This window comes from Carassius auratus, unplaced genomic scaffold, assembly GCF_003368295.1.
Source record: "Carassius auratus strain Wakin unplaced genomic scaffold, ASM336829v1 scaf_tig00216978, whole genome shotgun sequence".
Lineage (NCBI taxonomy): Eukaryota > Metazoa > Chordata > Actinopteri > Cypriniformes > Cyprinidae > Carassius > Carassius auratus.
This window is the reverse complement of record NW_020528830.1, coordinates 17,120-44,886: the sequence shown is the minus strand read 5'-3', so window position 1 is coordinate 44,886 and position 27,767 is coordinate 17,120. Positions and strand designations below refer to the sequence as shown.

The 27,767-nt window shown below is 36.3% G+C and overlaps 1 protein-coding gene across 2 annotated transcripts in view; it reads left to right on the top strand.

The window, feature by feature from the left end:
- The first annotated feature begins 753 nt into the window (after positions 1-753).
- Positions 754-27,767, top strand: part of LOC113099582 (maestro heat-like repeat-containing protein family member 1) — a 29,034-nt gene continuing 2,020 nt past the window's right edge. Inside the window, exons 1-40 of one of the 2 annotated variants that reach the window (XM_026264439.1) lie at positions 754-987; positions 1,776-1,872; positions 3,615-3,760; positions 4,378-4,509; positions 4,904-5,066; positions 5,574-5,672; positions 6,101-6,252; positions 6,602-6,742; positions 7,000-7,092; positions 7,641-7,719; positions 8,351-8,464; positions 8,582-8,655; positions 9,755-9,877; positions 10,229-10,336; positions 12,106-12,250; positions 12,737-12,780; positions 13,211-13,352; positions 13,916-13,968; positions 14,159-14,266; positions 14,754-14,873; positions 15,169-15,291; positions 15,509-15,655; positions 16,564-16,590; positions 17,253-17,375; positions 17,608-17,687; positions 17,811-17,949; positions 18,058-18,153; positions 18,239-18,343; positions 18,977-19,112; positions 19,243-19,355; positions 19,462-19,614; positions 21,158-21,312; positions 21,419-21,584; positions 22,352-22,557; positions 22,643-22,780; positions 23,078-23,192; positions 23,712-23,858; positions 24,216-24,404; positions 27,294-27,443; positions 27,623-27,757. In XM_026264439.1, coding sequence (XP_026120224.1) covers positions 1,842-1,872; positions 3,615-3,760; positions 4,378-4,509; positions 4,904-5,066; positions 5,574-5,672; positions 6,101-6,252; positions 6,602-6,742; positions 7,000-7,092; positions 7,641-7,719; positions 8,351-8,464; positions 8,582-8,655; positions 9,755-9,877; positions 10,229-10,336; positions 12,106-12,250; positions 12,737-12,780; positions 13,211-13,352; positions 13,916-13,968; positions 14,159-14,266; positions 14,754-14,873; positions 15,169-15,291; positions 15,509-15,655; positions 16,564-16,590; positions 17,253-17,375; positions 17,608-17,687; positions 17,811-17,949; positions 18,058-18,153; positions 18,239-18,343; positions 18,977-19,112; positions 19,243-19,355; positions 19,462-19,614; positions 21,158-21,312; positions 21,419-21,584; positions 22,352-22,557; positions 22,643-22,780; positions 23,078-23,192; positions 23,712-23,858; positions 24,216-24,404; positions 27,294-27,443; positions 27,623-27,757 — 4,710 coding nt within the window. In that variant the 5' untranslated portion in view covers positions 754-987; positions 1,776-1,841. Of the gene's footprint in view, positions 988-1,775; positions 1,873-3,614; positions 3,761-4,377; positions 4,510-4,903; positions 5,067-5,573; positions 5,673-6,100; positions 6,253-6,601; positions 6,743-6,999; positions 7,093-7,640; positions 7,720-8,350; positions 8,465-8,581; positions 8,656-9,754; positions 9,878-10,228; positions 10,337-12,105; positions 12,251-12,736; positions 12,781-13,210; positions 13,353-13,915; positions 13,969-14,158; positions 14,267-14,753; positions 14,874-15,168; positions 15,292-15,508; positions 15,656-16,563; positions 16,591-17,252; positions 17,376-17,607; positions 17,688-17,810; positions 17,950-18,057; positions 18,154-18,238; positions 18,344-18,976; positions 19,113-19,242; positions 19,356-19,461; positions 19,615-21,157; positions 21,313-21,418; positions 21,585-22,351; positions 22,558-22,642; positions 22,781-23,077; positions 23,193-23,711; positions 23,859-24,215; positions 24,405-27,293; positions 27,444-27,622; positions 27,758-27,767 lie in introns of those variants that run through there. The other variant, XM_026264440.1, reaches the window with a different exon arrangement.

Below are 27,767 nucleotides of genomic sequence, written 5' to 3'. Positions count from 1 at the left end.
ATCGAAAACTTCTAATATAAAATGTGCATGCATGATAACTATTTATTTTATGTTGGCCAGTTGCAGAATGCATTGTATTGAATTTTACAGTATATGCAATGTGACTGTAAATGTTTACAAACACACAAATAAAATTTGAAAATTAGAGATATTAAGTTTTTAAACCCATATGGAAAAGGTTTTAAGGCTAGGGATATCCCTTCTGTCTGACAGCCTGAAAGGTTGCTGATACACTTCATGTCAAAAGTGCTCACTATCTCCCTCTAGTGGGTATTGTGTGAAATGAGAATAACACCTGATAACTTCTAAACCTATTTGGGACAAGCTCACTGGAAAAAATCGAAATGTAAGCATTTATTTTTCGGGACATGGCACAGGTAGCAATACAGTAAGAATATAGTGGATATATTTTCATAAATCATGCATGCTGCTCAGTCTGTCTTTAGTGGTTAACTGTGGTTAGTGGTCAACACAATATTTTAACATTTAGGTTATTTCTGGTAGTACTGCTTTAGCTGGTTATTTTTAAATAATCTGTTGATCGTGATGTACATTCATAAACATCATATATATATATAAGCATGTCAACGTGGGTGAAAAATGCATATTCAGCTATCCCAAAATGTACGTTTTCATCTGACACGTCATTTATGAATAATTAAGTAGGTCGATTTGGATGCTGTGCGTTTTTTTCGCTGGTGTTTGGATGACTTGCGTGACAGACCACGCCCACTCTGATGCGTTCTTCCTGAGCAGAAGCACGTGATTAGGCGTGTTTACCTATGGTACAATGTAGCGTCTGTGAGAACGTCAACCTCAACCCAATAATCAATTATACGGTCACGTTTAGGATCAGAGGAGGTTATTGGATTTTCATCAGGCCCTTCGCTGACTATTAACTGCTCGATGCATCTGAGAAAGAGGGAGTCGTGTGTGTAGACTGAGGTCGAGCGAGTCAGCCAGCCAAGCAGACAGACGAGGGGAAAGGTAACACAAGATTGACATATTGCGCATCTATAGACATTTGACGTTGTTGTAGAATCATATTAAACCGTTGTATTCGTATTGCAGTCGTCTTGACTGCATACAGCTAACGCTATTGAAATGCAAACGCTGTCATAGTAGTTTGATGGGTCGCTTTGGCTTTGAGGAAGTTGACATTGAACGTGGCTGTGGATACTTACGACTGTTGAAGTGATCAACAATGCTTGTACAATAAGACTGGAACAAACATTATTATGTGTCAATATCTCGAAACGTTGTGTTTTCAATGGATATTACATGATCTGAGCTTTTTCTGTGTCATATTACCCAATCACGTGGGACGCTTTGTCGGACTGCGTCTCAAAACCTATTGAGCTGCCTACCTAGACCGCATTTTTAGGTTTCATAGGTGCACTAACATATGATACCCCACACCGCTGGCTAGGCTTAAACACTACCTGTAGTTTAGATATGTTTTCTATGACTGGTACTCTTGTGTACAACGGATAAGTTTATGTTTTCGATTTATGACAATGATAATTAAATATTCTTTATAATGCAACAAGTATGCTACATATGCAATGCATACTACAATAACGTTGATTTTAACCCTAAAAATACTAACAAATCATAAAGTTGTTGAATTAGTTATGTATGTCCAAAAAAAAAAAACATTTTTAAAGAAAAACCTGATCTTTATTGGTAGGCCTGATATTACGAAATTTGAATAATAGTGGTTAAACTGATCATTGGTTCTGATTATGTCTTATGTTGTTTGTTTATATCTGTAGAGTGGGCTCTTCTGAGGGATACTGGACCACCAGATGAATTCCTAAATCTTTGCTGCTAGCCTCATTATGGGCCTTATAGAGGAGACCGATGTAGAGCGTGAGTAACACACTTATCCACTTTGCCCACTATATACTTCGTGCCAAATAATCTAAGTCCTAATGGCCACACACCTACACATATGCAACTTTAAGCAAGATTGTGAGAATTACAATATCATTTATGTTTGTAACTGCACACAGCTTTACCATTTACTGCTATTGTTATTTATTTATCGTTATAGCAGCTAATGAAACAGAAGTCTCACCCATAGGCTTACTTCCACATTGATTAAAAAGGTGGCTACAGCTCAACATTTGTATATTTGTCCTGTAAATTTTTCTCAATTAGTGGAACTATAATTTTAGGCAAACAGCAAATGTTCTTAAGTAGATTCAGAATGATGAATGGACAGTAATTAAGAGTTTCAACAGTAGAAAAAAAAGTTACAAATGTTAACAAAATGTACAAAAATGTAATCTTTTCCTGGAGAAGTGCCCAATCTGCCCATACAAAATTTCACAATTTATGATGTCATACAGGGCCTCACTCAAAAAACATTCTGAAACTTAAACGAACCCTGAAGGAGTATATTTGCCATACAAATTCTCCATTATATGTCTTTTTTTTATTTCTTTTTTTTACTTTGGTCATGTTTATTGTGATAATACAACAATGTAAATAAGTCAGAATGCATGAAATAGCGTTAGACCTCTTCAAAATGTAATTTATTCTTGTGATGGCAAAGCTGAATCTTCAGCAGCCATAACTGAAGTAAAATGTCATATGAGCCTTCATAAATTATTTTAACATGCTGATTTCTTATTATTCTGAAATTTTGAAAGCAGTTATTTTGCTGAATATTTATTATTTTTATTTTTTTTGGAAATTGTGATATATATATATATATATATATATATATATATAAGCACCTGTTTTTCATATAAAATGGACTCCCACATGAATCTAACAGAGTCAAGAGTTTCTTATCCCATTAGTGTCTTTCAGCACTATCCTTTAGGTTGGATTTGAAGCTAATTGCCCAATGAGTATGTTTAGGCAACTCGATTACTCAGTGCGCTGTAGGTAGATTAGAACAATCTAATCAGATTGGACTGTATGTGAAGATTAAGTGTGGTTAAAATGTCCAGATGTTGCAAAGTCTGTCTTAAGATATTCTGCATTGCAGATCTCCCCCCGTTATGCTGTACTCTCTGTAATGTGAGTTTAGGAGCAGGAGTGAGTCATATGCATCCATCATGTCCTCAGTGCAGAGCTTGTGACCAATTAGCGCACATCTCAGGCAGAGTTAATAACACTAATCCCAATGATTAACTGGTCACTCACTCACTAAAGAGTTGTTTTTCAGTAGGCAAGAAACTGCAGTTCCAGGTGTTGAAAGAATATATTGTGTAAGAGTGTTCTATCTGGATTTACCACATGGTCTGATATATACTATTACTAGTAAAATGATTTCAGATGAATTTGTCTTTTGAGGAACAAGCACAGTGGCTGTTCTTTTGAACTTTCTAATCAACAAAGAATCCTGAAATATATATATATATATATATTTAAATACAAATATCAGGCAACACAACAGTTTTCAACACGGATAATAAGAAGAAATATTTCTTAAGCAAATCATGTGACATTGAAGGAGTTTTTGACTGCTGAAAATTCAGCCTTGCCAGCACAGGGATAAATGACATTATAAATATATATTAAAATAGAAAATATGTACCAGTATACATATATTAGCAATTCATGTCTATCAAATTAATGTGTTTGTTTTATCCAATCAGAGGTGACCCTGGCTCTTCTGGATGCTGCCAATGACAGGGATCCAGTGGTGCAGGAACAGGTCAGGAAGTCCATCTTGACACTGGGGAACCAGCAGCCTGATAAAGTCCTGTCCATGTGCCAGGACTACCTGCTCAAACACCCCAAGGTCAGTCAAAGAGTTTCCATCTAGATATACTACCATTCAAATGTTTGGTGTACCATTTACATTTTTAAAATGTTTACTCCGTAAGGATGCAGTAAATTGATTATAAGCGACAATAAAGATGTGACGAAGATTTCATGTCCCATTAATATAGTCAGCACCACTGTTTTCAACATTTATAATAATAAGACATTTCTTAAGTGCTATTTGCTTTGTCATAACAGGAATAAGTCACATTTTTAAAATATATTAAAAACAGTTTCAAGTGCATGTTCATTTTTGAGTTCAACATTTTCTTTTGAAAACACTTCCCTAAACAGAAATAAAAAGATGATAATTTAGTGCATGTTTCAAGGTGACTCATCTGTAATAAACCTTATCTGTAACTAGAGCTTGTCCTTTTATTGATTTGTATAACCTAATGTTGCAGGGCAAGCCGATTGCTCACAGACATGTTTCTGTGTTTCATGCCTCTGATTTAACTCCGGTCTGTTTTAAGAGTTGAATATGGGATATATGAGTCTGATAAATTTAGTACTGTGAGAAGCATGTCTTTCAAAGTGTATCTCTGTAGTACATGTTCATGAGTTTTACTTGCCAGTCATCTTTGTCCTGTGTAGCTGGTGGTCGGGCACAGAGTGTTGATCTTGCAAACCATTGAATTGGTGGTGAAGAGCAGGATTGATGACATCAGTTACCCCAAAATCAAGAGTGTCATACAGCTGGCATCAGATGAGATGACTAAATCAAAGGTGAGACTGCTGATGTTCTCTACTGTCCTAAGATACTAATGCTTCATATTTCTGAAGGATCATGCTTTGCCCTCACAGGAATGCATGACATTCTAAATATACAGTAAAATAGAATAGAGTTATTTTAAATTATAATAATATTTCACAATTTTACTGCTGGTGAGTGTTTGAGACCTCTTTAGAAAACATGAAAAAATCTTACCGACCCCAAATATTTAAACATATAAAAATATATATATATAAAGGTCCTGTTCTGATTCTCTTGCTTTTAATACAAAGGATTACATTTATTAGTAAGTTATTTATCATTTGTGTATTTAACATACAACACAAATTATAGAATGGTGATTTTTATATTTAAACGTATTAAAAATCTTTGTCCGCTTCTGTATAGGAGGTCGTCCCAGAATGGCAGCAAGCAGCCAGTAATATTCTGGTTGCTGTGGGAAACAAATATATTAATGACATCATGGAGGAGATACTCGGCAAGTTCCAGCCTGGAGTTTTGCCTCACTTTTTTGTGGTCCAAACACTAGCCAGTCTCTCGGACTCAAATGGTAACGTATCAGAGCTCCTAAAATTAGTTATGTCTTTCTGTTCTGTATCCATACAGTTTTATTTAATGTTTGGACACTTTGGTACTTTATTATTAACTAGAAAATGATATGGAAGTTACAGTATGACCTGCAACCTTTATGTTAGATTTGCATTTGACCGTTGATCATGACAATTGTTTCTGTTCCTCATTTCACCAAACTTTGTTTAAACTGGTTTATAACATGTGAGCGTTTACATTTTTATTTTCACTTGCTATAAACTTTTTTTTAACATTACAGGTTTCAGTGGGATCAACACCAATGTTTCCCAACATATTTTGTACCTTTGTAGCCATTTTAGCAAGGCTCATGAGTCCTTTTGAGTCGGTTTACACCACATACAGCTTAAACTGTCCTTAGGCCTTTTTTGAAAGGGAAATGACATTAATAATTAATTAAAAGGACTTTGTTTAGGTCTTGGGTGGTTAAGTTTTTGACCTGTTTTGATATTTTGACCTCTGCCCACAGTATATGGTATGGTGCCTTTTCTCAATGCTATAATGGGGACCATGCTGCCCATGCTGGGCATGACCAAACAGGACAACATGAAATGGGTCTTCTCTTCTGGTAAGCTCAGTTACAGCTCTGCGTAAGTGTTAAAATAAATCTATATATATATATGTGTGTGTGTGTGTGTGTGTGTGTGTGTAAGATTATATATATATATATATATATATATATATATATATATATATATATATATATATATATATATATATATGTAAGATGTAAACATTGAAAAAAAAAAAAAATATATATATATATAAACATTGAAATATATTTTAATATATTTAAAAATAAATAGGATTCTTTAAAGCATAGGACGTTAAAAAAAAAAAAAAATTTAAAATATAAAAAAAAAGTTACATCGTAAAATTCTTTATCTTCACCTTCTTCCAAAAAAGTATATATTGTCTTTTACTTGTATGAAATGCTTTGATTACTGTTAAATTGTGTAGTGACGTGGCTTCTTCTCTCTTAACATTTGCTCTCAGCTCTCTGCCGCTTCAGCGAGAGCATTCTAGAATACCTGGCCAACCTGGACAAGGCTCCGGACCCCACTGTACGTAAAGACACCTTCTCTAGTGAGATATACTCAGCCTACGACGTCCTGTTTAACAGCTGGATCCAGAGCAGAGAGTCCAAGGTACACTCAATGAGAAAGAGCACACAGCCAATTACAGCTAACTCACTTTGAGACTAAAGAGGGACATGAATGTGTGCCAACTGGGTTCAATTTAGTTTTCTCTGGGATTGAGGCGGGAAAAAACATGAGATTGTTATCTAAACCCACTACTTCCAGAGAGGTGGATTTATTTGATTTATTTTAATTGAACTACTTCCTGGTCCATGCTCATTTAAGATTAAAAAATAACTATTTCAGATTTCCTCTGCCTGGTTTGGTTATTATCTGTTTCAGTGTTTGTGTTCATTTGCTCTAGTGTGAGCGTGGATTCAGTTATGCGTTGCAATTCCTCTTGTTTGTCATTGTGCAGTTGCGTCTGACTGTTGCAGAGGCTCTTGGCTCAATGAGTCACCTGATGGCACATGATAAACTGGAAGAACAGCTTCCCAAACTACTCCTAACTATACTGGGCCTCTATAAGAAGAATTCAGAACACTACATCATCACCAAAGTAAAGCCCTCCTCAACAATTTTACTATTACAGGAAATGTTTGGTGGAAGTTAATGGGTCAATGCAAGTTTCCATATGTTTTCCACTCTGTTTCCACATTGGTTTTGATAAAGACATGTATTTGTATCATTGTTATTGTATTATTTAAGCAGTCTGCTGTGACTTTGACGGAATCAGATCAGATTTTAGGACCAATCGATGAGAAAATCCAGTACTCTGTACTGCCTAATATAGTCTAATTCAGTTTGTTTGTGCAGAGCTTATGTCAGGTCCTGGAGGCCTCTGTGAATATGGGCAGCAGAGTGCTGGAGACACAGATTGATGGTCTTTTACTCGCTCTGCACCAGCAGGTCAGTGTCTCTCTCGCTCGTTCTTTATGTGCACCACTTTTCATATTCATAAGTCATGATGACAAAGGCATTTTATAGACTTCTTCTAAATCTCTTTCACAACTTCTTGCAAGAACAGGTTTTAAGTTGCCTAACCACACTGTTACATTGAAAACAGCCTAGGGCAATTTAGCGGTTTACCATAATAGGAATCGTTCACAGATATTCACCTCTATGGGTTTGGAGTTTGTTTTGATTTAATAGGATAATATTTAGAATCATATTAGAATAGTTGTTTATTGACTAATGTTTTTATCATTTTGTATTCCTTTTTAAGTTAACAGCTTCTTGCTAGTTTAATTTTGATCATTTTCATTTAGATTATTTCATTGTATTCATATGTTATTACTGCTTTTTCCATAGAAAAATGTATTTTTGGACAACTGTCAGTTACTAGAACAAATAAAGCATATACTATAAAGCACATTAAATTAACTTAAAATATTTTGAGGTGACAGTGTTTTAAGGTACTCATTGTTATTAGATTTATAATTATTTTTTCCTTCCAGGTATGCTCACCTGTGGACTTCAGCAACCCTCCAACTGTGAAAAATCACAATGAGGTCCTGCGATGCTTCACTATCCTTGGTGGGTCTTGGTTAAACCTTGTATTTATTTATTTTTGAAGGTGCATGATAAACATCTGATTGAAATCTATTTTTGGGCTAGTCATGTGGACATGAACCCAAGCAAAGGTTGCATTCTCAGTCAGCTGTCTGCTGAAGCAATATCCCTGTCATGTGCTGATGGAGTTTGTGCTGAGATTAAGTTAAAGTGTCAGACCAGCAGACTTCTCCAATCAGTGAGATCATATCCTAGAGTTGTGTGCTTGGTGGCTAATTTGAGGTGACACACACCAGCTGGACAGCTTTCCTCTTGCTTTTGTGTTTTGTAAAGAAGATGCAAGGAGTCCAGGAGTTGTTGTGCATTTTCAGTGTGTGCATGTCAATCATGATGTTTTAATCTTGAGCGAGTGTTTCAACTGTGAAAAGATTTGCTGTTAGTTCCAGACCTGCACTAATGCATAAAAAAATATAAATTTAGAACAATGACACCTTACATTTATTAGAATTTTAGAATTACCCAGGTTTTGAACCAATTAATGTTCAACTTAGTTCCTTTGTCAAACTGTTCCACTGTCAAAGCCTTCGTTAACTGAGGGTTAACTTGACAAATTGCATTCATTGAAGTTCTATATTTGGCTGTTTTTGCCCCCCAGCCAACACGTTCCCGGACCGTCTGATGGTGTTTGTCCTCCAGAGGTTGGAGAACAGCAACGAAAGGAACAGAATGGGCTCGCTGGCTGTTCTCAGACACCTCATCAACTCATCCAGTGAGTTATAAACATGTAATTAAATTCATGAGTGATTTCTTCCTCAGCCAGATTGTCATACCTGGCTACGAAAAGATCCGAATCTCTATTTTTAAAACTCTGCTCTGTCTGTTCAAGCCTCTATTATGGAAACCAAGAAGCTCCTGATTCTAGCCAGCATCAGGCAACCTCTGGCTGACCACAGCAATAAGGTACAGAAATACATCCTCTCAATGTGATAAGTGACAAAATATGTGTTTCATCAACTTTGGGCTCTCTTTGTCCTGCGGACCTTTACAAAATAAACTCCTTTAAAATACATTTGTCACAATATCACTATTATATTTAATTTGTCTACTAAAATTCCCAACAGTTAGTCACTGTACTTACATCGTAGGAGGATTTGACATTGGCTGTACTTCCATCCAAAGTTGCAATTACAATATTGGATAAAATATTTGCGATTAAAAAATGATTTCCATCCCATGAGTTCAAAACAACAAAATCATCACTTTCTGGGAAAGTGCGGGAAAGTATCTATAGTATAAATGAAAGATGCTGCAACAGGGGAAGCCTGTGGCTCTTTTTTCCTACATAATAAATTATGTGTGCATTTATATTCTGGGTTATATGCTTGCCTGTACTAAGTATGAATCATTAGTAAGGTGCCTACTGAATTTGCCCTTTAAATATCACTTACTTTATTACTTCTTAATGCAAACTTCGTAAAAATAACTGCTGGTCAGTGGAGGAAAGCCTTGTTTTGCCCTCCATGAAAACGATGAATTCCAGTCCTTGCATACCACCGATCTGCATATTTTGCATGTTTCTCTTATTTAACACACCTGATTGAGATCATCATTAGGAGAGAGCTCCATGCATGAACTGTGCTCTGATTGACATGGTCCCTACACAGTGTTCTTTGCTCCCTACTGCCTGAGCAGGGGAAATCCGTTAAACTTTACTTCGCTTTGGAACATTCATTCACATATTTGTGCTACACCATTTGGATAAAAGCGTCTGCTAAATGCATAAATTTAATTTAATATATATATATATATTCATATTGATTTTTTTTTTTTTTACCACAATTGATATTTGTTTTCAGTCTTTATTTTATCTTTATTTTATCATTTAAAGTCAGACAAGGGTCAAGCGATTAAAATATTTACCAAAATGTATATTGTTTTATGTGTTTCATGTTTTTAAAAGTTATAATGTGACAATAAACCATATAAGTTATATAAATATATGTGATCTGTTTCTTTCATGTGAGATAATTTTGCTGAAATGCTCATTTTGTCTGTGCAGGTGAAGAAGAGAGTGGTGCAGGTGATCAGTGCTATGGCTCATCATGGTTACCTGGAGATAGAGGGAGGAGACCTGCTTGTCCGTTTCATCATCCAGCACTGTGCTCTACCAGACACTTACCATGTACAAACAACCATTACTGACTAACACCTCTCTTACTGCAGATCAGCAGTGTCACATGACTGTAGATCATATTTGAACTTCTCTTTGAGTTACAAATCTCATTGCTTGATTTCTTATGCAACAAATTCCAAAATTGTCTGTACTTGATTTGTTTGAGATCTATGTAGCAAGCTTTTTTAATTTAGTTAAAAGCCCATGCTGTGTCATATGTCAATGCACTCCTCAGCTTTTAAATATTTACATTAGCTAGGGGTGATTCCCTTCTCTTAGTTAGCTTTGAACTGTTATAAGCCCTAGTTATGCTAGGTTGTGTGATCCATTATAGCTTATACATTTTCATTATTCACACAGCGAGGACCGCGATCTCCAGACCCAGAGGAAGTGACCAACGAGGCTCTGCGTAGCATGTGTGATAACACATTGCATCTTTTCACTACCACAGTGGGTCGCCTGACAGATGTGAGTATACAGACGAGTGCAAACAATTAACACCTACCTCATATTGACACTTGAAGTCATGGTTCTTCTTTCAAAATGTGCTGTCCTCACTTTTGTTTTGCTTTATTCTGTTACTGTTGTGCAGCATTATGATTGACCATGTTTGCATGTCATTTGTCATTTTATGCCCTTATAAGCGAGTAAATGTCATAAAGCTGTTATAACTTAACTGTCAATCTTAAGGCTGCTGATCAATCTTTGATCTAATTTTCAGTATTGGTGGGGTCCGAATGTAATAATTAAAAAAATCAACCATTTGAAAACCAATATTGATCACTCATTATTCTAAATACCCTTAAAAAAATAGCCATGGTTTTACTACAAATAAAATCAAGAAACAATTTGTTTCCTACACTAACCTTAGTTTAACCATGGTGTATAAAGTAATCAATCCACCAAAAAAAAACATATTTACCACACTTTTACTATAATAAAACTGTGTTTAATTAGGGAGAACATCAGTGTCTATAGTGGTGACAGTCCTGCTGCCACTAAATCAGACACCTGCACATCTGCAATGCGTCTTATCCTACAGACAACTCAATGAAACGCTTCCATAGTGAGAGATGGCCTTTGCAGTCATTCAGCACACTCCATCATCTTCACAGCCAAAGTCAGCAGCCCCGGCCCGGCACTGCCGCTTGTAAGAGAGAGTGTCTAGAGTAATTTTAGATCCTTTTTTCCTGTGAGCTTCCCAACATCAACAGCAGGCTGTTGACAGTGATCTCTCCTCAGCAGACAGACGAAGACAGTTTATGTGCAGATGAGACCGTCTCCATTCCTTCCTCCAAAACAAATGAAAACCAGGAAAATGTCAGGAAAAGAATATACAGCCAGACTATTTTTAGATTTTCGTTGTTAACGTTGTTTTAAAGCACAGAGTTTAGACTTTTGAGATTTATTGTGAGTATGGATTTATGTTTCGTGGGATTTATCAGGGCAGACACTGATTTGTTTTCCTTGAGGTCTTCCTTTGTTTTATTTATATATAAACTTTAGTTATAAATCACTTTAATGGCACAGAAAAGGTCCTATACATTGCCATTGAAGTAAAATTACTGAACTTTAACATACAGTAGGAGCCAGATAAAGATTTTTTTTATTCTTTTTACTTATATTATGGTTTTTATACTGTACAAACTGTATATTCTATCGCCCTACACCAACCCTACAACTAAACCTAACCCTCACAGGAAACTTTGTGCATTTTTACTTTCTCAAAAAAACTCATTCTGTATGGTTTATAAGCGTTTTGAAAAATGGGGACATGGGTTATGTCCTCATGTGACCCCCTTTCCTTGTAATACCTGTGTCATACCCATGTCATTATACAGAGTTGTGTCCTGATAGGTCACAAAAACAAGAACACACACACACACACACCTACATAATTATTCATATTTATGTATTACCTCAAGGAAAATGTTAAACAAAAGTCCAATGTAAACATCATAATTTTAATTGTAAAAGACTGTGTGTAGTGAAAATTTAATAAAATGGTAATAGAAATTTCATGTAAATTTACAGTAAAATACTGTTAAATGTACAGTTTTTGAGTAAAGATTCATATCATTTGCATTCTTTAATTTGTATATCGCATTAGAGTTTAATGTAATAATTGTGGCCCTGATGGGAGGTATTAACCTTAATTGACCAAAACTAACGCTATGTATTTCTTTGGTTTTCTTCATATAATTATTGCATTTGAAATGATGTTGTTTCTTGTGTAGGTTCTGTGGCCTATGTTGCTTTGCTACCTGACCCCAAATCAGTACGCCAGCGCCACTACCCCCTTGTGCAAGAGTTTAATTCTGCTGGCCAATAAGAAACGAGCAGCCCAAGAAGCCAGCTTCATCATCGACTTCAATGCACAAGGTGTGGACACTCACACATACAGTCATGATGTCACTGATGAGCCTAGTCCCAGACTAAGAGCTTTTCCACTGTCTGACCTAAAGACACCCTGGAATCACACGTTCTGTCTTCTTGGCAGTGTGGCGAGTGCAGCAGCAGTTATTAAACCTTTATTTTCCGATGTTGGCCTGAAACTAAATTGCACTTGCCGACGTTTTGTTTTTATTGCAAGTCGTTTGCTTTGCCTGTTGAGTCTGTTTCTAATTAGTTAAATGAAAAGTGGTATTTATCAAGTTAATAAAGTGTTTGGGGCAGATGGTAATTGTTTCTTATGCTGACAGTGATTACATTGAACTCTAGTAGGACAAATAAGTCCCAGGTTCAGTGATTATTTATTCGTTAAATGTAATGCTTTTGGATCATGTGCTTCACTAATGGGTTACTTCCCTTGTCTGCCCCCCCCCCCCCCCCCCCCTGTCTTACTCTGTTTCTTCCTTCTTCCCACAGGCTCTAGTCTTCCCTCACAATATATCCTGATGATAAGGCTCTTGGTAAGTGTTGCATTCCTAGTGATTTTTTAATTAGGTTGTTAATTCAGTCAAAAGTGACAGCTTAAATGTTAAATATTACGTTGTACAATATATTCAAATAGAAAAGCTATTTGAAATAAAAAATAAGTGTATTTAAAAATATTACTGTTATTACTGTTTGTGAATTCTTTGTGAACATAAGAGAACATAAAGTCATACCAACACTAAACTTCTAAAAGCATAATAAACACTATATTGATTTCAAGCTAACAATATCCATTTTGTTGGGGTTTTTTTAGTCTTGATTGCTGCATTTCTTTGTCCCTTTTTTTGTTGTTGACTTTTTTCTGAAGACAGTTTCAACTCAAACAATCTTTTGAATCTTGATGTCATTCAGTCACTGCTAAATGCAGACCTTAAACATCTAAAATTAATGTCGCATTTTCCTCAGGTGAATGCAGCGTTCCCGTTTCGATGCAGGGAGCACGGTGCTCCCTCCCTGAGTCTGCTCAATGCTCTCAGCCCTAACATTCACCCTAAAGCCGAGCCTCTTTGGGAAAACGAGATTCCAAAGCTGCTCAGTCATCTTGAAGGTTTGTTCAAACATACCACAGTGATGTAGTGTACGTGTGGATTAGGTACAGCCTCATAAGGCAATCAGACCATGCTACATATTGGTCATAACATCCAGCTGCACATTTCAGTGTTTCACCATGATTGCCAAAGTGCAACCATCTCAAAACTAGTTTTGGATATCAGCTCTGTCTAATCTAACCTGCTGTGATATTTTAGAGAAGTAAGTTTTTCTGGCATTAGAGGTTGTTACCATATTTAGTCTAGTAACTGATACTTCACAGGTTCTCAAGACTCGCTCGAGGTTCTTAAATCATCTGCTTTGACGAGGTTTCAGTGAAACCTCTCGTGTGTCTTCCAAAACCACAACCACCTGTCTTTGAGACTCACAAGACAACCAGATGTTACAAAGATACAGCCAAAATCATATTTAAATATGATAAATCGTATTTCACATTCTTCCAAGATAGTTACACGGCACAGCTTTAAAAAATTATATTGGGCACCCCATTATCTTTGACTCTTTCCAGAGAGTGGTTTGAATGCATCTCTGACTGAATATTGTCCTCTGTCTTCTAACCAGAATCAACAGATGATTCTCTGGATCAAAAGAAGTGGGAAGAAAGTTTACTTCAGGTCTGTAGTAATATATACGACTTTATAAATGGGTATTGCAAAAAAGGCTTGCGTTATTAGTAATCTATAGGAATAAATTATATCTATATCTAGAAGAATAAGTAAAAGATCTTGCATTGACAAGATGCACACATCCTAATGGCCAAAGTTAATGTGACTAATCAGACATTGTTTTCTGATTGTGATGAAGCTCCTGTCTAAAACCCTGGCAGCTATTGACGACAGCCAGTGGACAGGTCAGCTTGCAGTAGAAGCCACACGATATCTTCCAACCTACAACAGTGCTCTGGAGGAGAAGGTCAGTTTAGAAATCTATCTAGGAGTTTTCATTTTGTAGACCTGTTTCACATAAGAAACATTCTAAGTCCTAAAGATTTAGGAATTTTATAGGAATCCCCTTTTTCCCCTCTATTTTATAAGTCTCGTTATATTTTGTATTACTTTTGTTTTGTTCTTGTTATTTTGTAGGGCTTGAAAATAAAACACATAATCATCATTGTGATTGCAGCTGTTGCCAATAAGTAATCATTTCTGAAGGAACTGTGAGAGCAAATGTTTCTCTAGTATTGATGCGTTGAATGTGTAAAAGTTGATTTGGAGAAATATAAATGTGTATAAAACAGCTGTTCAAGACAATTGTTCTCACCTTTTTTTATTATTATTGCCTACATAATAAATCTCCCATGCAGTTAGCCCAAACAGAGTATTTGAATGTACATTTTACATCATTTCCTGGGTTCTTGTGGTAAACTGTTCTTTCCTTCTCTTTTTTTTTCTTTCCTCAGAGTTTTTTGTATAGGTGTATCGGCGTGATTCTCCAGCAGTGCTGTAATAAAGAGCTGGTCCGGAAACAGCTGCAGGAGATCCTGATCAGCACTCGACACAATGATGCAAGCGAAAGAACGGTATGGCACTTATTCGATCACGTTTCAGGTGATTAAAAACATGACTTCTGGAAAATATGTTCTGCCATTTGTTAGATGACCAGTCAACCATTCTGACCCATTCCTTTACCCAAATTGAGGTCATTCTTCAACTGTCTAGTATCAGTTATCTCAAGAGAACACGGATCACATAATTTCCAATCATAGATTGGTATATAATTGATTCAAATGTTCCACAGTTTGGATATCTGAGGTTTCTGCAGTTATTTTAAAGCCGCTAATTAGGAATAATGAACAGGCAGTAATTGTTATGCAGGGTGTTGCCATGGGAATCGGGCTGTGTGCCAGCAGTCATCTCGATGGCACTCTGGAAAAACTGGAGGAGTTTGGGAAGTCTGACGCCTTCAGGAAAGCCTCCGGGATATTTGGTCTTCTCAAAGTAGGCCGAGCTTCATTGTACTTCTCACATGATGCAAATTACATTTAATTTCCCACATTAGATTATTAAAAACTGTAACTTATAAATATGGTTTGCAATAATTGTTTTAACATAATATATATATTTTAATAATAGTAATTGCAAAATGTAACTAGTCAAAGTGGTTCATTGTACGTTTACATGTATCTTGTTGTGTGTCACTTGTCTTCTCATTAAGGATAAGAACGATGTTGATGTGGAGAAAATGAAGAGCACTCTCATTTTGTGTTATGGATATGTAGCGTTGCACGCTCCAGAAGAACAGCTCCTCACTCGCATAGACAGTGACATTCTTCAAAACATCTCCAAGAACTTCAACACCAAGGTAAAACACATTGGGTTCAATTGAAAATCCATTATAATGATGGTCTACAACAGCATCTTTTTGTGATTCAAATGTATTTGTGTGGTTCAGAAATACAGCACAATTACTGTAGTGTTAGTGAGATTCTTTTCCAAATTCTAAAGTGTTATTTATTCCACTTAAGTTAACAAAAGTAACTTCTAGTTGATTTTTCTGGGAAAATGGTCTAAAAATATGACTCAACTTGCATTTGCAATGTTACGATGCTTGGTGGAGGTTTTTGGATAAATTGAAATGCTCATGCCTCTGTAGTTCTATTATGTTAGAAGAACAGCTCATTTATTTGATCAAAATTAATACATGAATCATTTCTCATTGTTTGTTACAGCAGTGAGGAGCAAAACATGTGTTTAAAAATTAGTTGTTTTGCTAAACGAGTCCTCTGAAAGTCCTAGTATATTGTTGACAAGATTCAGTTGGTTGCTTTTGATGCTGCAGTTATGACAGTTTGATCTAAATGATTTCTAATGACAAGGATCATTAATTGTCTGAAGACTGAATCATACCTCATCAATAATCAGAACGTAATTGTGCAATTTGAAATAATTTCACTGTTAGGGAACCTTGTGACTCATTTTGTTTTAATGTTCTGCAGTATTATTTGAATATCAAAGTTGAGTTCATTCTTGGACTTTGATGGGATTTGAGGAGAATTTTGCTTTTTTTCTCTAGCGAGTTCGCTAAACTGAGATGATATATATACAACAGATTAAAGGTGTTTATTAGATTTATATCTCAGTTTACAAACAGTATCTGAAGGGTCACATAATTCATCATTGTTATACAGTAATCCATTCTGTTGTTAAAAAAAAATGATTATCTTTAATGTGTGTGAATTACATTGGATCATTACTTTTATTGTTGTACAGGTCCTGGGATTTAAAGTAGAGACCAAGGTACCGTGAAGGGAAGCGATCACAAGGAGCTTCTCTCACCTCTGACCTTTAAACTTTAACTGACTTTCTCTTCAGTCTTGATGCTGCAATCAAAACCTTTACTGTATAACCTTTTGAGCTTCTCAAAAAAAGTGCATACACCTCTCAGCTATCTCTTTATGACCCTGAGACGGATTTGAAAAATCCTTTATAGGCATCCTATTTATTTTGGATCCTTTAAAAGGTCTATTGATATATTAAGTGTTGATATGTTCAAGTTTAAACTCGCTTTACACTACAGTCGTAAGTAAAAGTAAATTGTTCTTTTGAGAAGGTCAAAAAGTGCTCACTAACCTGATAACCTTTGTTTCACTAAAGCATCACAGTGTCTAGATACTTGGTTTTCTGGCTTTTGTGGATTTTAGGTGGCTTGATTCATCAGTTCAACTCTTTTTCTATTGAATCACAATTATAGTGTCATAGATTGTCTAGATTTGATAGATTTTCTTCTCTTATAGCACTGTCAAACATGTAAATTGAGTTATAATGAGCATGCTGAGTACAGCTTTGACCAGGATTGCCTGTGCTGTTTGATTGACACATGCACTGTTCCATAGTTTGAGTGTGTGTTAACATCTCTTTCTGTGTGTGTGTGTGTATGTATGTAAATGGGCACTTCATAGGACCTGACTATGAAGCTCAGTCTTATTCATAGTGTCGGACTCATTGCCAAGGCCATCAGCCGAAGTGTTCGTAAACAGGGCTTCCTGTTCTCCCGCAAACAAGAGCTAATGGGTGTTATGATGGTGAGATGATGTATATAATTCAGTTGTTTTATACAGTATATGCATTTATGTTTTCAATGATAGAAAAAAAACAAAAAAACATTCCACTGGTTTCCATTGGCCAAAATCTCGGAGATAAATATGACATCATGTGAAGTGGTGGTGGTGGTGTTGTTGTTTTTTAGTAAATCTCAGATCAGTTTCAGAATTATATGCAGACTTCTTTGACATTTTGTCTTTTATTTACCTGCAGGATTTCATAAAAGCAGAACCAACGGATGTCATGCGGACTCCTGTTCGCCATCTTGTTTTGACCACATGTGCCAACCTTATGTATCCTACCATTTCCAATAATTATTTTGTTGTCCTTCTGCATTCATTCATTTTTAAAACTTACCCATTTGACCATTGTGATGCAGTGCCACAATCTATTAAGTACTTGACTCAAGCCTTCAGAAACTTAGATCCTCCTTTAACGGAAAATGAAAACTTTGACTTGTTAAAAACGTGTCTTAATGGAGTTTATGGGCTTCCTACTGTGGACACTCCTGACAAGGCTAAAGATGAAGAGGTGCTGGATCCACAGCAAAGAGAGGTCAGAATAAAATATGCATGCGTTTGCACATACCTGGGAATGTGACTACTCTCTCCTGTAGGCTTTAAACATAAATACTATTTTTCACTGCAATGCTTTTTTCCTCAGATCTTATATTCAGACACTTTTAATGCTCTTCATGAATTGTTGAGGAATGTGTTAGCCAGAGACTTGAGTCCTGATGGTCTGCAGTCTGTGTTCAAGGTAAAGGAGAAACTATAAACATTTCCTGCCAATTTGTAGTCCCTTTGTCTGAGCCACATTTATTGAGTGCTTGTGCATTTCCCAGCATATAGAGAGCTGGCTGAGCTCAGGACAAGACCATGAGCGGGAGAGAGCAGTAAAGACCACAGCAGAGCTCCTGCAGTTCTACTTGGACAACCTCAGTGTGAAGGTAAGGAACAGCATTAACTAGTGTGTGTGTGTGTGTGAATGTATATTACCTACACATATGTAAGATCCTTAATGCAGTAATTAGTGATAGTTCTAATGTTGGGAAAGGTTTTGTTTAAAGGGTTGTGTGTTACAATGTTGAGTTACTCATTATTATTATTATTACCTTTTTTTTAAGCATCTCTTAAATGCACAACATGCTCAAATATATTTCAGCAATTTTTAAAATACTTGTGCAACCAAGTTAATTAAGTGTGTGAGTGTCTTTCAGTAACACTTTATTTTAAGGTGTCCTTGTTATATGTACTTACTATTATAATAACAATTAATTATGCATAATTACATGCAATAACCCTAAACCAAACCCTAATCCTAATGCTAACCATGTAGTTAATTCATATTACTCAGCACTTAAATGTATAATTACAATGTAACAATGTAACATTTACTTTGAACACCTATTATTTTTTATTTTACTCTGCCCAAGCTGAAATGTTAACTAAGATCATTTATTTTGCTCTTCCTTAAAGATGTTTAATGAAGTATGTGCTTTGGGAAACAAATGTAGTATTTTTCTACTGGATCTCCAGCTCAGTGTTAATGAATCTTTTTCTTTCATTCTCTCGTCGTCTAGAATATAGTGTCATTCCATAATTTGGGAGCTCTTGTGGGGCGTCTGGGCCCCCGGTGCACAGACCCAAACCCTGAGGTGCGACGGGCAGCCATAGACTGCATCTATAGACTAATGTACATACAGCTGCGCTATGAAGGTACTGATTGTTTTTATAGCACAAATCAGTTTTGTCTGTAATCAGTCTGTGTCAATATGAACTTGTTTACGGTGTTATGTTATGCTGAAATGCTTAGCAAAGTATTTTGCCTCCTTCATTTACCTGACAGGCTTTTCACTGGACTACAAGGATGATTCAGTTGAGGCCCTGTTAGATGTTCGCGAGAAGCTAAGCAATCCTGACCATTCAGTCTTGTATAAAACATGCTCTGAGCTGACTAAGGTTAATTGTCCTGATGGAAAATACTGATACTTTCAAAAAACTTTACAGATCCACCAGTTGTCTTTCTGAAAGTGACTCTCTCCACTCCCTGTGTCTTGTGTTTTAGATCATCAGTAAGCGTTTGCCCCAGCAGCAGTTGAGCACGCTGTTGTTTATGCTGTTTGATGGTTTGGTGGACTCCCAGTCCAACTGTTCCAGAGCATCCAGCGTGATCCTCAACACCTTGCTGAAGAACAGAGGTGCTGGCCTGCAGGATCTGGTACATTGCACTTTCATCAGATTCTGAAAAAAAAAAAAAATATATATATATATGTATTCCAGTATTCTTTGAAGAACAGTACTTAGTTGAAATAGAATCTTTTGTAACAATGTCAAACACTTTATCCTTGCTGAATAAAAGTATTAGTTTGTATATTGACTCCAAGCATCTGCAATTTATGTCATTATTCACTGATAATCTAACTCTTCAGCTGATTTGTTAATGAATCATTCATGAAGACACAATTTATTGTCAAATTGAGTAACACTTCTACAGTGACCAAAGCAAGAAGCACTAGAGTGGATTTTTAGCGAGTAAAGACTTCAATTTCAATGTGGAGTTTAACTGCTAGTAGCTCAGAAAACTAGTTTAACACTAGCACTACCGGAATTCTATAACTACTAGAACTGCCAATAGCGGTCATTTTGACTGTTCATACCAGACAGCAGTGAATGTCATTTTTGTCATGTTATATTTACTTCAAAGCTTCTATGGTCATGTTTTATGAAAAATGTGGGGTAATTTAAGCATACATTATATAATGTTCGTGACATTATTGTGTAAGAGCTACTAGACCTCCCACAAAAGTGCATGCCGCAATTTGCTTTCTGCAATTTGCATCCGGCAAGATGGAGATCTAAGTTTTTCACCGCAGTTAAAATGTTGTTTTTGAAAGTCAAAATGTCAACAAATATAAAATTAAGCAGAATATTTCGTTAGATAAAAACATATTGTGAATTTTGGAAATTATTACTTCTGTCTTTATTCAATACATTTGGCTTTTGGAGTTTACAATGCTTTAGCATTATCGGAAATGTTTGGACCACACGAATCGGAAACAATTTTATGCAGCCTCTAATGAAATCTAGAATGAATAAATAGTTCTGTTATATTAGGACAGATAATAAACTCTGAATCACTCTCAGAATCAGTGTCAGACGAACTGTCAAGAGACCAAGAGACATCGCTCTCTGCTCCTCCATCAGACTCTGCATCATCAATGTTCTCAAGCAAGGATAAAACCTCAGTGACAGTCATTTTCTTTCTTGTTGCCATTTTGACGGTAAAGCTAAGTTTTAGCTTAGCAAAAGCATACAAAACTGCCAGAAAAAGGTTGCTAGGCAACAGCTACGCACATCTTTAACGGTGGGAAAAAGCGCTAAGGAGATACAACGCCTGTAAATATGTGCGGTCAAATTGACCGCTATGGCCATTCAAGGTAGAAATACTCAGAACTCTTTTGTGTTTTGTAATTTTAATAAAATAACAATGTTAAAATAAAATGTACATTAATTTAAGAAAAGTCATGGAACTGTAGTTATATGGGTTTTATTTCAACAAAGTTATTACATTGCAAATCTTTAAAACGGTCAAAATGACTGCCTTGGTAGTTCTAGTGTTAAAAGTAGTTTCTCCAACATTCCCCAAATCCCTTACATGTGATACAAGTGTTCTCTTCATACTTAGGTTTTCATGTTCAATTAAATTGTAATTATTTTCTGTTTTGTGAGATTTCACTTCTTTTGTGTTGACTGTTTGTCAGGTGCCAGAGATGCTGGAGGTGTTGCACAACCGGCTGCAGGTGATTGGTGAAGAGCAGGTGAAGGTGGCCATCGGTCAGTCCGTCCTCATCCTCGCTACACAGCATCTGCAGACAGTGGTCAACACACTCGTTGCCTACCCACTACCATACGACAGGTAATTACTGTTCGTGTTGTTTATGGGCATAGCATTCATTGTCATGTGCTCCGTGATGTACATGCATAATAATAATGATGTTTGTGTCATTGTATGTTTTCTCCAGCTGGAGCTGTGAGATGTGGATGGCTCTAGGAGCAGACAGCACTCTGGCCCTGCAAATCATGGAGATGATTATCGAGAAGCTGACTGTTATGGTTCCCTATGTAGATAAGAAAGAGTCTATGTTAAGACCCGGTTTGACCAAAGTTGCCACAAGTCAGCCACTGGCTGTAAGTATTAATATCTGTAGGATTTATATAATTCGGCTTTTGAAACCCTTAACGCTTCATCCTAACTAGGCACAATGTGTCAATTATGCAGCGTTGAATAATTTCAATGAAGGAGAAATGCTGCATGAAGCTCCAAAGTCTAACAAATAACCCTAGATTTGAAACAGAATGCTTAAAATGCAGCTTTGAGAAGCAGGATTTAGAGATTTTACTGTGAGCAGTGCCTAAACACATCAAAAATGGAGACTGTTTGCAAAAAGTCTTGACATGTGATTCCACTGACTCTCACAGAAAATTGTCAAATTAGTTAGGAAATGGTGTTACACTTTTTAACCTTTTTTGTTACATTTATTTATTCAATGGCTTACTCAACTGTGCATAATTTTGGGCTCGGTAATTTGTTTTTGAAAGAAATCTCGGTCACACTTTATTTTAGGGTCCAATTCTCACTATTAACTAACCATTAACTATGACTTTTGCCTCAATTGACCCCTTATTTGCTGCTTATTAATAGTTTATAAGATAGTTGTTAAGTTTAGGGTATTGGGTAGGATTATAGATGTCATGCATTATATGTACTTTATAAGCACTAATAAATAGCCAATATGTTAATAACAGACATGCTAATAAGCAAGTAGTTATTAGTGTGAATTGGACCCTATACTAAAGTGTTACCGAAATCTCTTATGCTCACTAACTGTTTTCTGTTTTAATATATTTTATTTCTTAATAGTAGGGATTTAGTTTTTTAATGCAATGTTTTCTAGATGACCTGTGCCCTGCGTGAGATGATGCTGAATGGCCAGTCAGCTGACGCCGTGGCGTACGCGTTTCCAAAGCTCTTCAGCTCTCTGCTGGTGCGTTTGGGCTCCAGCGTGGGAGTTCAGCTACCTAAAGATCTCAACAGCAACAGCATCATTTCAGACCGCAAAACAACCAACAAAATGAATGTGGCCAATTTTGATGTTTGCGGGTGAGTGGCGTAAATATGGGATTCAGGATTTAGATATCTCTAACAGTTTATAAGACACCTGTGTTTCTCTTTGCTGTGTGTTCAGGGTGGCAGTGGAGGCCCTGCGGATCCTGCTGGGTCGAGCTCAGCTGGATGCTGTCGTGAAACCGTTAGATCAGGAGGGAGCTTGGGACAAGATGAAGGACCCACAGCAGCACACAACAGGAGTCACTCTGCTCGCCAGGTACACACACCTGTCCTCCGTCATACCCCAGTCCTCTTGGAACTTTTCTACTTTGATAAAGGACATCTGAATGACGGTAGAAATGTTCTTTTTTTTTTACCATATATTGTGAATGCCACATGTCAATTTATAGCTTTTGTAAAATGCATGGTCTCATGCAGTGTATTCAAGGAAATTAAGTTCTGAAATATAAAAGTAAGAATTTGGAGCTAACATGCTGCTTTCTATTCCACTGTGGTAAGATTAAGTGTGATCCTCTACAATGCTACATATTGAAGAAGCTGTTCTTTCTATCAGAGCAATGGCAAAGCATGCTGGTCCAAGACTGCCTGCAATTGTGGAAAATCTGTGTCCTTCTCTCTGTAATATTTATGAGTGTCAGAGGATCACAGTCACAGCGTTCTTCTCTGAGGTGAGATCTTTTGATTTTGTTTTAGATATCTTAGTCTAGTTATCTTAGTTCAAAATCGTAGTCTTTCTTTTTCTTTTTAAGTGTAATTAAGAGTGTAATTGTTTAAATTTCTCATGGTTCGATTTGCTCTAATGTTTGGGTTCAATGTGAATTCGTTTTTTTTTGTTTTTTATAAATTAATCTTTCAAGCATTTAGCAAGGATGCAATAAATTGCAAAATACTGCAAATATCATTCAGTTTTGCTTGTATGTTTTAATATGAATACTTTCTGAGGCATTGTTAGATCAGAAATGAACCATGCAACAGCAATGTACCAAACAGTGGGTGTTTATACACACACACACACACACACACACATATATATATATATATATATATATATATATATATATATATATATATATATATATATATATATATATATATATATATACAGGAGCCTTTTCACCTTTTGTTTGAATGTGTACTAATAAATGTTGTAAATTAGATGTCAATATTTATTTGTTTCCTCCATCAAGCTGCTGAACCACCACGTAGTGACTGAACTGATGATTTTGGACATGTTGATGAACAACATGATGGAAAGAATTACTGACACCTGTGGTACGGTTCGCATGCTGGCGGTCCGAGGCCTGGGGAACATTGCTGTGGGTTCACCTGAAAAGGTATAGACACTCTGCTTGACATCTGAAAACACTTATTGGATGAAGAGTCTAATTGATTTTCTGGGCAGTGATTTTTGGCAACAGCGTGAGACATATGTCAGCTCATTCATGCAGCAGTCAGTAAGGACGTTTGCAGTAATTTGTCTGTATTCTGAAATGCTGCCTAACAACTGCTGTCTCAAAGCTCCCCATGTTGTTCTGCTCTGTTATTATTCTTTTCTTAGCAGTTTATGTCTTCTCTCTATAGTCGAGTGAAGTTTTGTCATTACTCACAACAGCATTGTAACAAAAGCGTTCCGTTAAGTGTGTAATTATATGTTGCTGTATGTTCATCTCAGTGCCTTTGTTCCCATTCAGGTGAATAAATATGCAAAGGAGCTTTTAGCAGCCATGAGTTCGGGTATGGAAGAAAAGGACGATCCAGGGAAACTCATCACACTGGAGGCCATGTCTGGAATGTCCAAGATTTTGCTTTACCTGGACCAAAAGAACGTCCAACTGCTTGTGGTTTACATCTTCATGAAGATTAAACCATTTCTGGAGAATGTGAGTCTTGAGTCTTGAGACAAGACACAGAATATTTAAATAACAATTGACCCTTTGCTGGGAGCTTGACTGATCAAAACAAAAAACTAATAATTAACTTGGACTTGGACTTGAAAAATGGTGTGTATTGACATCTTTCAATTCATGTTTATTTTGTGCTATTAAACTAGTGAAGAGGAAGAGATGATTGGTTCACGTGTAGCTGAAACTGAATGTGTCATGACACATTAAAAAGCCAAAAAACTGTATTTATTGTTTGAACTTCTTTAAAAAATGACCAAATTTAAAAGCTGACAGTGTCCTCTTTGCTCTGTGATTGTATTTTTCTACTGCGTGAGAACAGATGTTTGCCTTGAGAATGCTAGGGGTGCTCCGATCACGATCGGCCGATCGTTATGCGCATCTCGTCAGTAAAGCCGGTTCTCTAATCAGCGGTTAATTCCATCAGGTGCGTGATTTCACATAGAGCAGCTGTTACTACACAGAGCCGTTGTTAATAGAGAAGATGCGCAAATCCACTTCATTTTCAGCGTTTTTTGGTGTATCTTCTCAGTTAACAACGGCTCTGTGTAGTAACAGCTGCTCTATGTGAAATCACGCACCTGATGGAATTAACCGCTGATTAGAGAACCGGCTTTACTGACGAGATGCGCATAAAGATCGGCCGATCGTGATCGGAGCACCCCTAGAGAACGCCATGGCTTGTCGGACGTAACAACAGTAACAAAGCGGAGCGGGTCTTCACAAAGGGTCAATTGTGGAGCTAGAATTTGCACACAGTAGTATTTATGCTGCTGCTTTAAGATAACCTCAGTTTGATTACTGATAAAACAGGTTAATTTGTATCACAATTTTTTTAACCCTCTGGGGACGGATTAGGCGGTACCGCCCAAAATTGCATACTTTTACAAATGTGTAGTTATCTCAAAAACTATTAATGCTAGAGAGATGCGGGTTTTTTTTGCCGTCTTCCTCAGATTCCGCTGAAAACAGCGGTGTCCAGTTTGTATATTAAACACTTCCCTTATTGCGCAATACCACTGCGTAAACAGGCCAATGAAAAAGATTGTGCTAGGCAGATTCAACACGCAACAGCCAATGGAAAAATTGCCGCTGGGAGGAGTCTTTTTCTAACCCAATCAGAGGAAGGTTATGTCTTCTAGCGATTCAGAGGACTCTGTAGCTCTGCTGTAGCCTCGTAAAAGCTGGCTGGACTAAAGTAAAAGACATGTAATCAATAAGCGTTCAGAGAATCAGCATCAGGGTGGAGAAAGCAGAACGCGATCGGAGTATTAGCGAGCACAAAGAGCTAAATTCGAGCGATCGGAGAATCAGCATCACGTGGAGATAGCAGAAAGTGTGTTAGCGAGCACAAAGAGATCAATTCGAGAGAGATACAGCATTATTACACAATTGTTTTATCAAAATGGCAAGCAGTAAAAGATTTACGGCAGAACAAGCTCTGGAACAATTACTGGAAAGGCCTGGAGAGGCCTTGCTTTGCTCACTGGCATGCCTAGGACTGTTTTTTAAAGAAATTAATTATTTAATTGTTCTTTACACATTTGATTAAACAATAACACATTTCTGTCAAGCAAAGAGTTTTAAAAAATATATTTTCTTTGTTCAAAAACTGTTCTATATTGTGTGTTTTTCAGTAATAAATGACAAAAATCTAATTTTCGTTTTTGAAATGCTCTAGTTTATTGTAAAATTTTTCACTCATACTTCCTTTATATAAACATATTGCATGCATGCTTATGGTAGCTTAGGGTCTTCTGAATCCATAGATACCAAACACAGGGTGTTTCATCTCCTTTACATATGATTTATACGCCCAAATATAAAAATAGAGAAAACAGACCAAAAAGGGCTTAGTCCCAAAAATAAAAAAACCGCCTAGGACTGTTTGTAAATAAAGTTAATTATTTAATTGATCTTTACACATTTGATTGAACATTAACCCATTTATGTCAAGCAAAGAGTTTGAAAAATATATTTTTGGGTCAAAAACTTTTAACTATTGTTGTGTGAGGTAGGATTTTCAGTAATAAATGACAAAAATCTAATTTTCGTCTTTGAAATTCTCTAGTTTATTGTAAAATTTTTCACTCATACTTCCTTTATAGACATATTGCATGCATGCTTATGGTAGCTTAGGGTCTTCTGAATCCATTGATACCAAATACATGGTGGTCCATCCTCATTACATATGGTTTATAAGCCGAAATGTAAAAATAGAGAAAACGGACCAAAAAGGGCTTAGTCCCCTAAGGGTTAAAGGATAAAAAGGAAGTAACCCAGTGTTTTATTAGTAGCTAAAGTTATGTTATGTAAAACCATTACCAAAAACATTTTACGTGTGTCCTACATTTTGGAACCCTTTATACAGCATAATGGGAGGACATAAATAATTCGATAAATAAATTATTAATAAAAAAAATCTAGTAAAATCTAATAAAGGAAATCTAGTTTTTCATTAATAATTTAACTCATCAATATTTATATTAATAAATAAAAAAAGTTGACTGCATACCAATTTTTTTTTTTTTTTTTTTACAATTAATTTGTAAAACATTTTTTTATATGTGTATTACAGCTTTGTATGTAGAGACATCCCTAATGTTAGTAATAGGGTTGCAAATATTTCAAACAAAACAAATATAATATTTTGTTTGACCTCCTGAAGCTGACAATCAACACACTAAAGGGTTAAACACCTACATTCACTGTCAATTGAGCTGTTTTAGGCCCAATTGCATTCTATTTGTAAAAATTGTCTTTTTTTTTTTGGTAAATACAGGCTATTAGAGTACAGTGTTTTGGAAAGCATGGGTTTTTTGGTTGTTGTATGGCTTTACTTAAAGATCCGTTGTTATGTTCTGTCAGGAGAACGATGAGATCCGTTGTGCTTCCATCATGCTCCTGGGGAACCTGTCGAAGTTCGGCTCGGGTGAGCCAGTCTTTAAAGATCAGATCCACAATGTTCTGGTCAGCTTGCTGTTGCATCTCAGTGATCCCAATCCTCAAGTGGTCAAGGTCAGTGTATAGTCCACAAACACTCCTACAAAGATTGATTTTCTTGTAATGTCTATAAACACTGAAAATTATAAAGATAATGCAAAAAGTAGTCTTTTAAGAGTTATTCTAATATGAGGAATATAAAGTATGACGTCTGCTTATGTGTGAGTTTAGTACGTGTCTCTTTGTTCCCCTAGGCATGCAAGTATGCAATGCGCATATGTGCTCCAGTCGTAGGTTCAGAACAGATCTCTGCCATGTTCCAGAAACATCTTCTTGAGGAGAAGGGACTGCATTATGGAGAGTTCATTAATGACCTCACCAAATACCTAGTACGGCAAG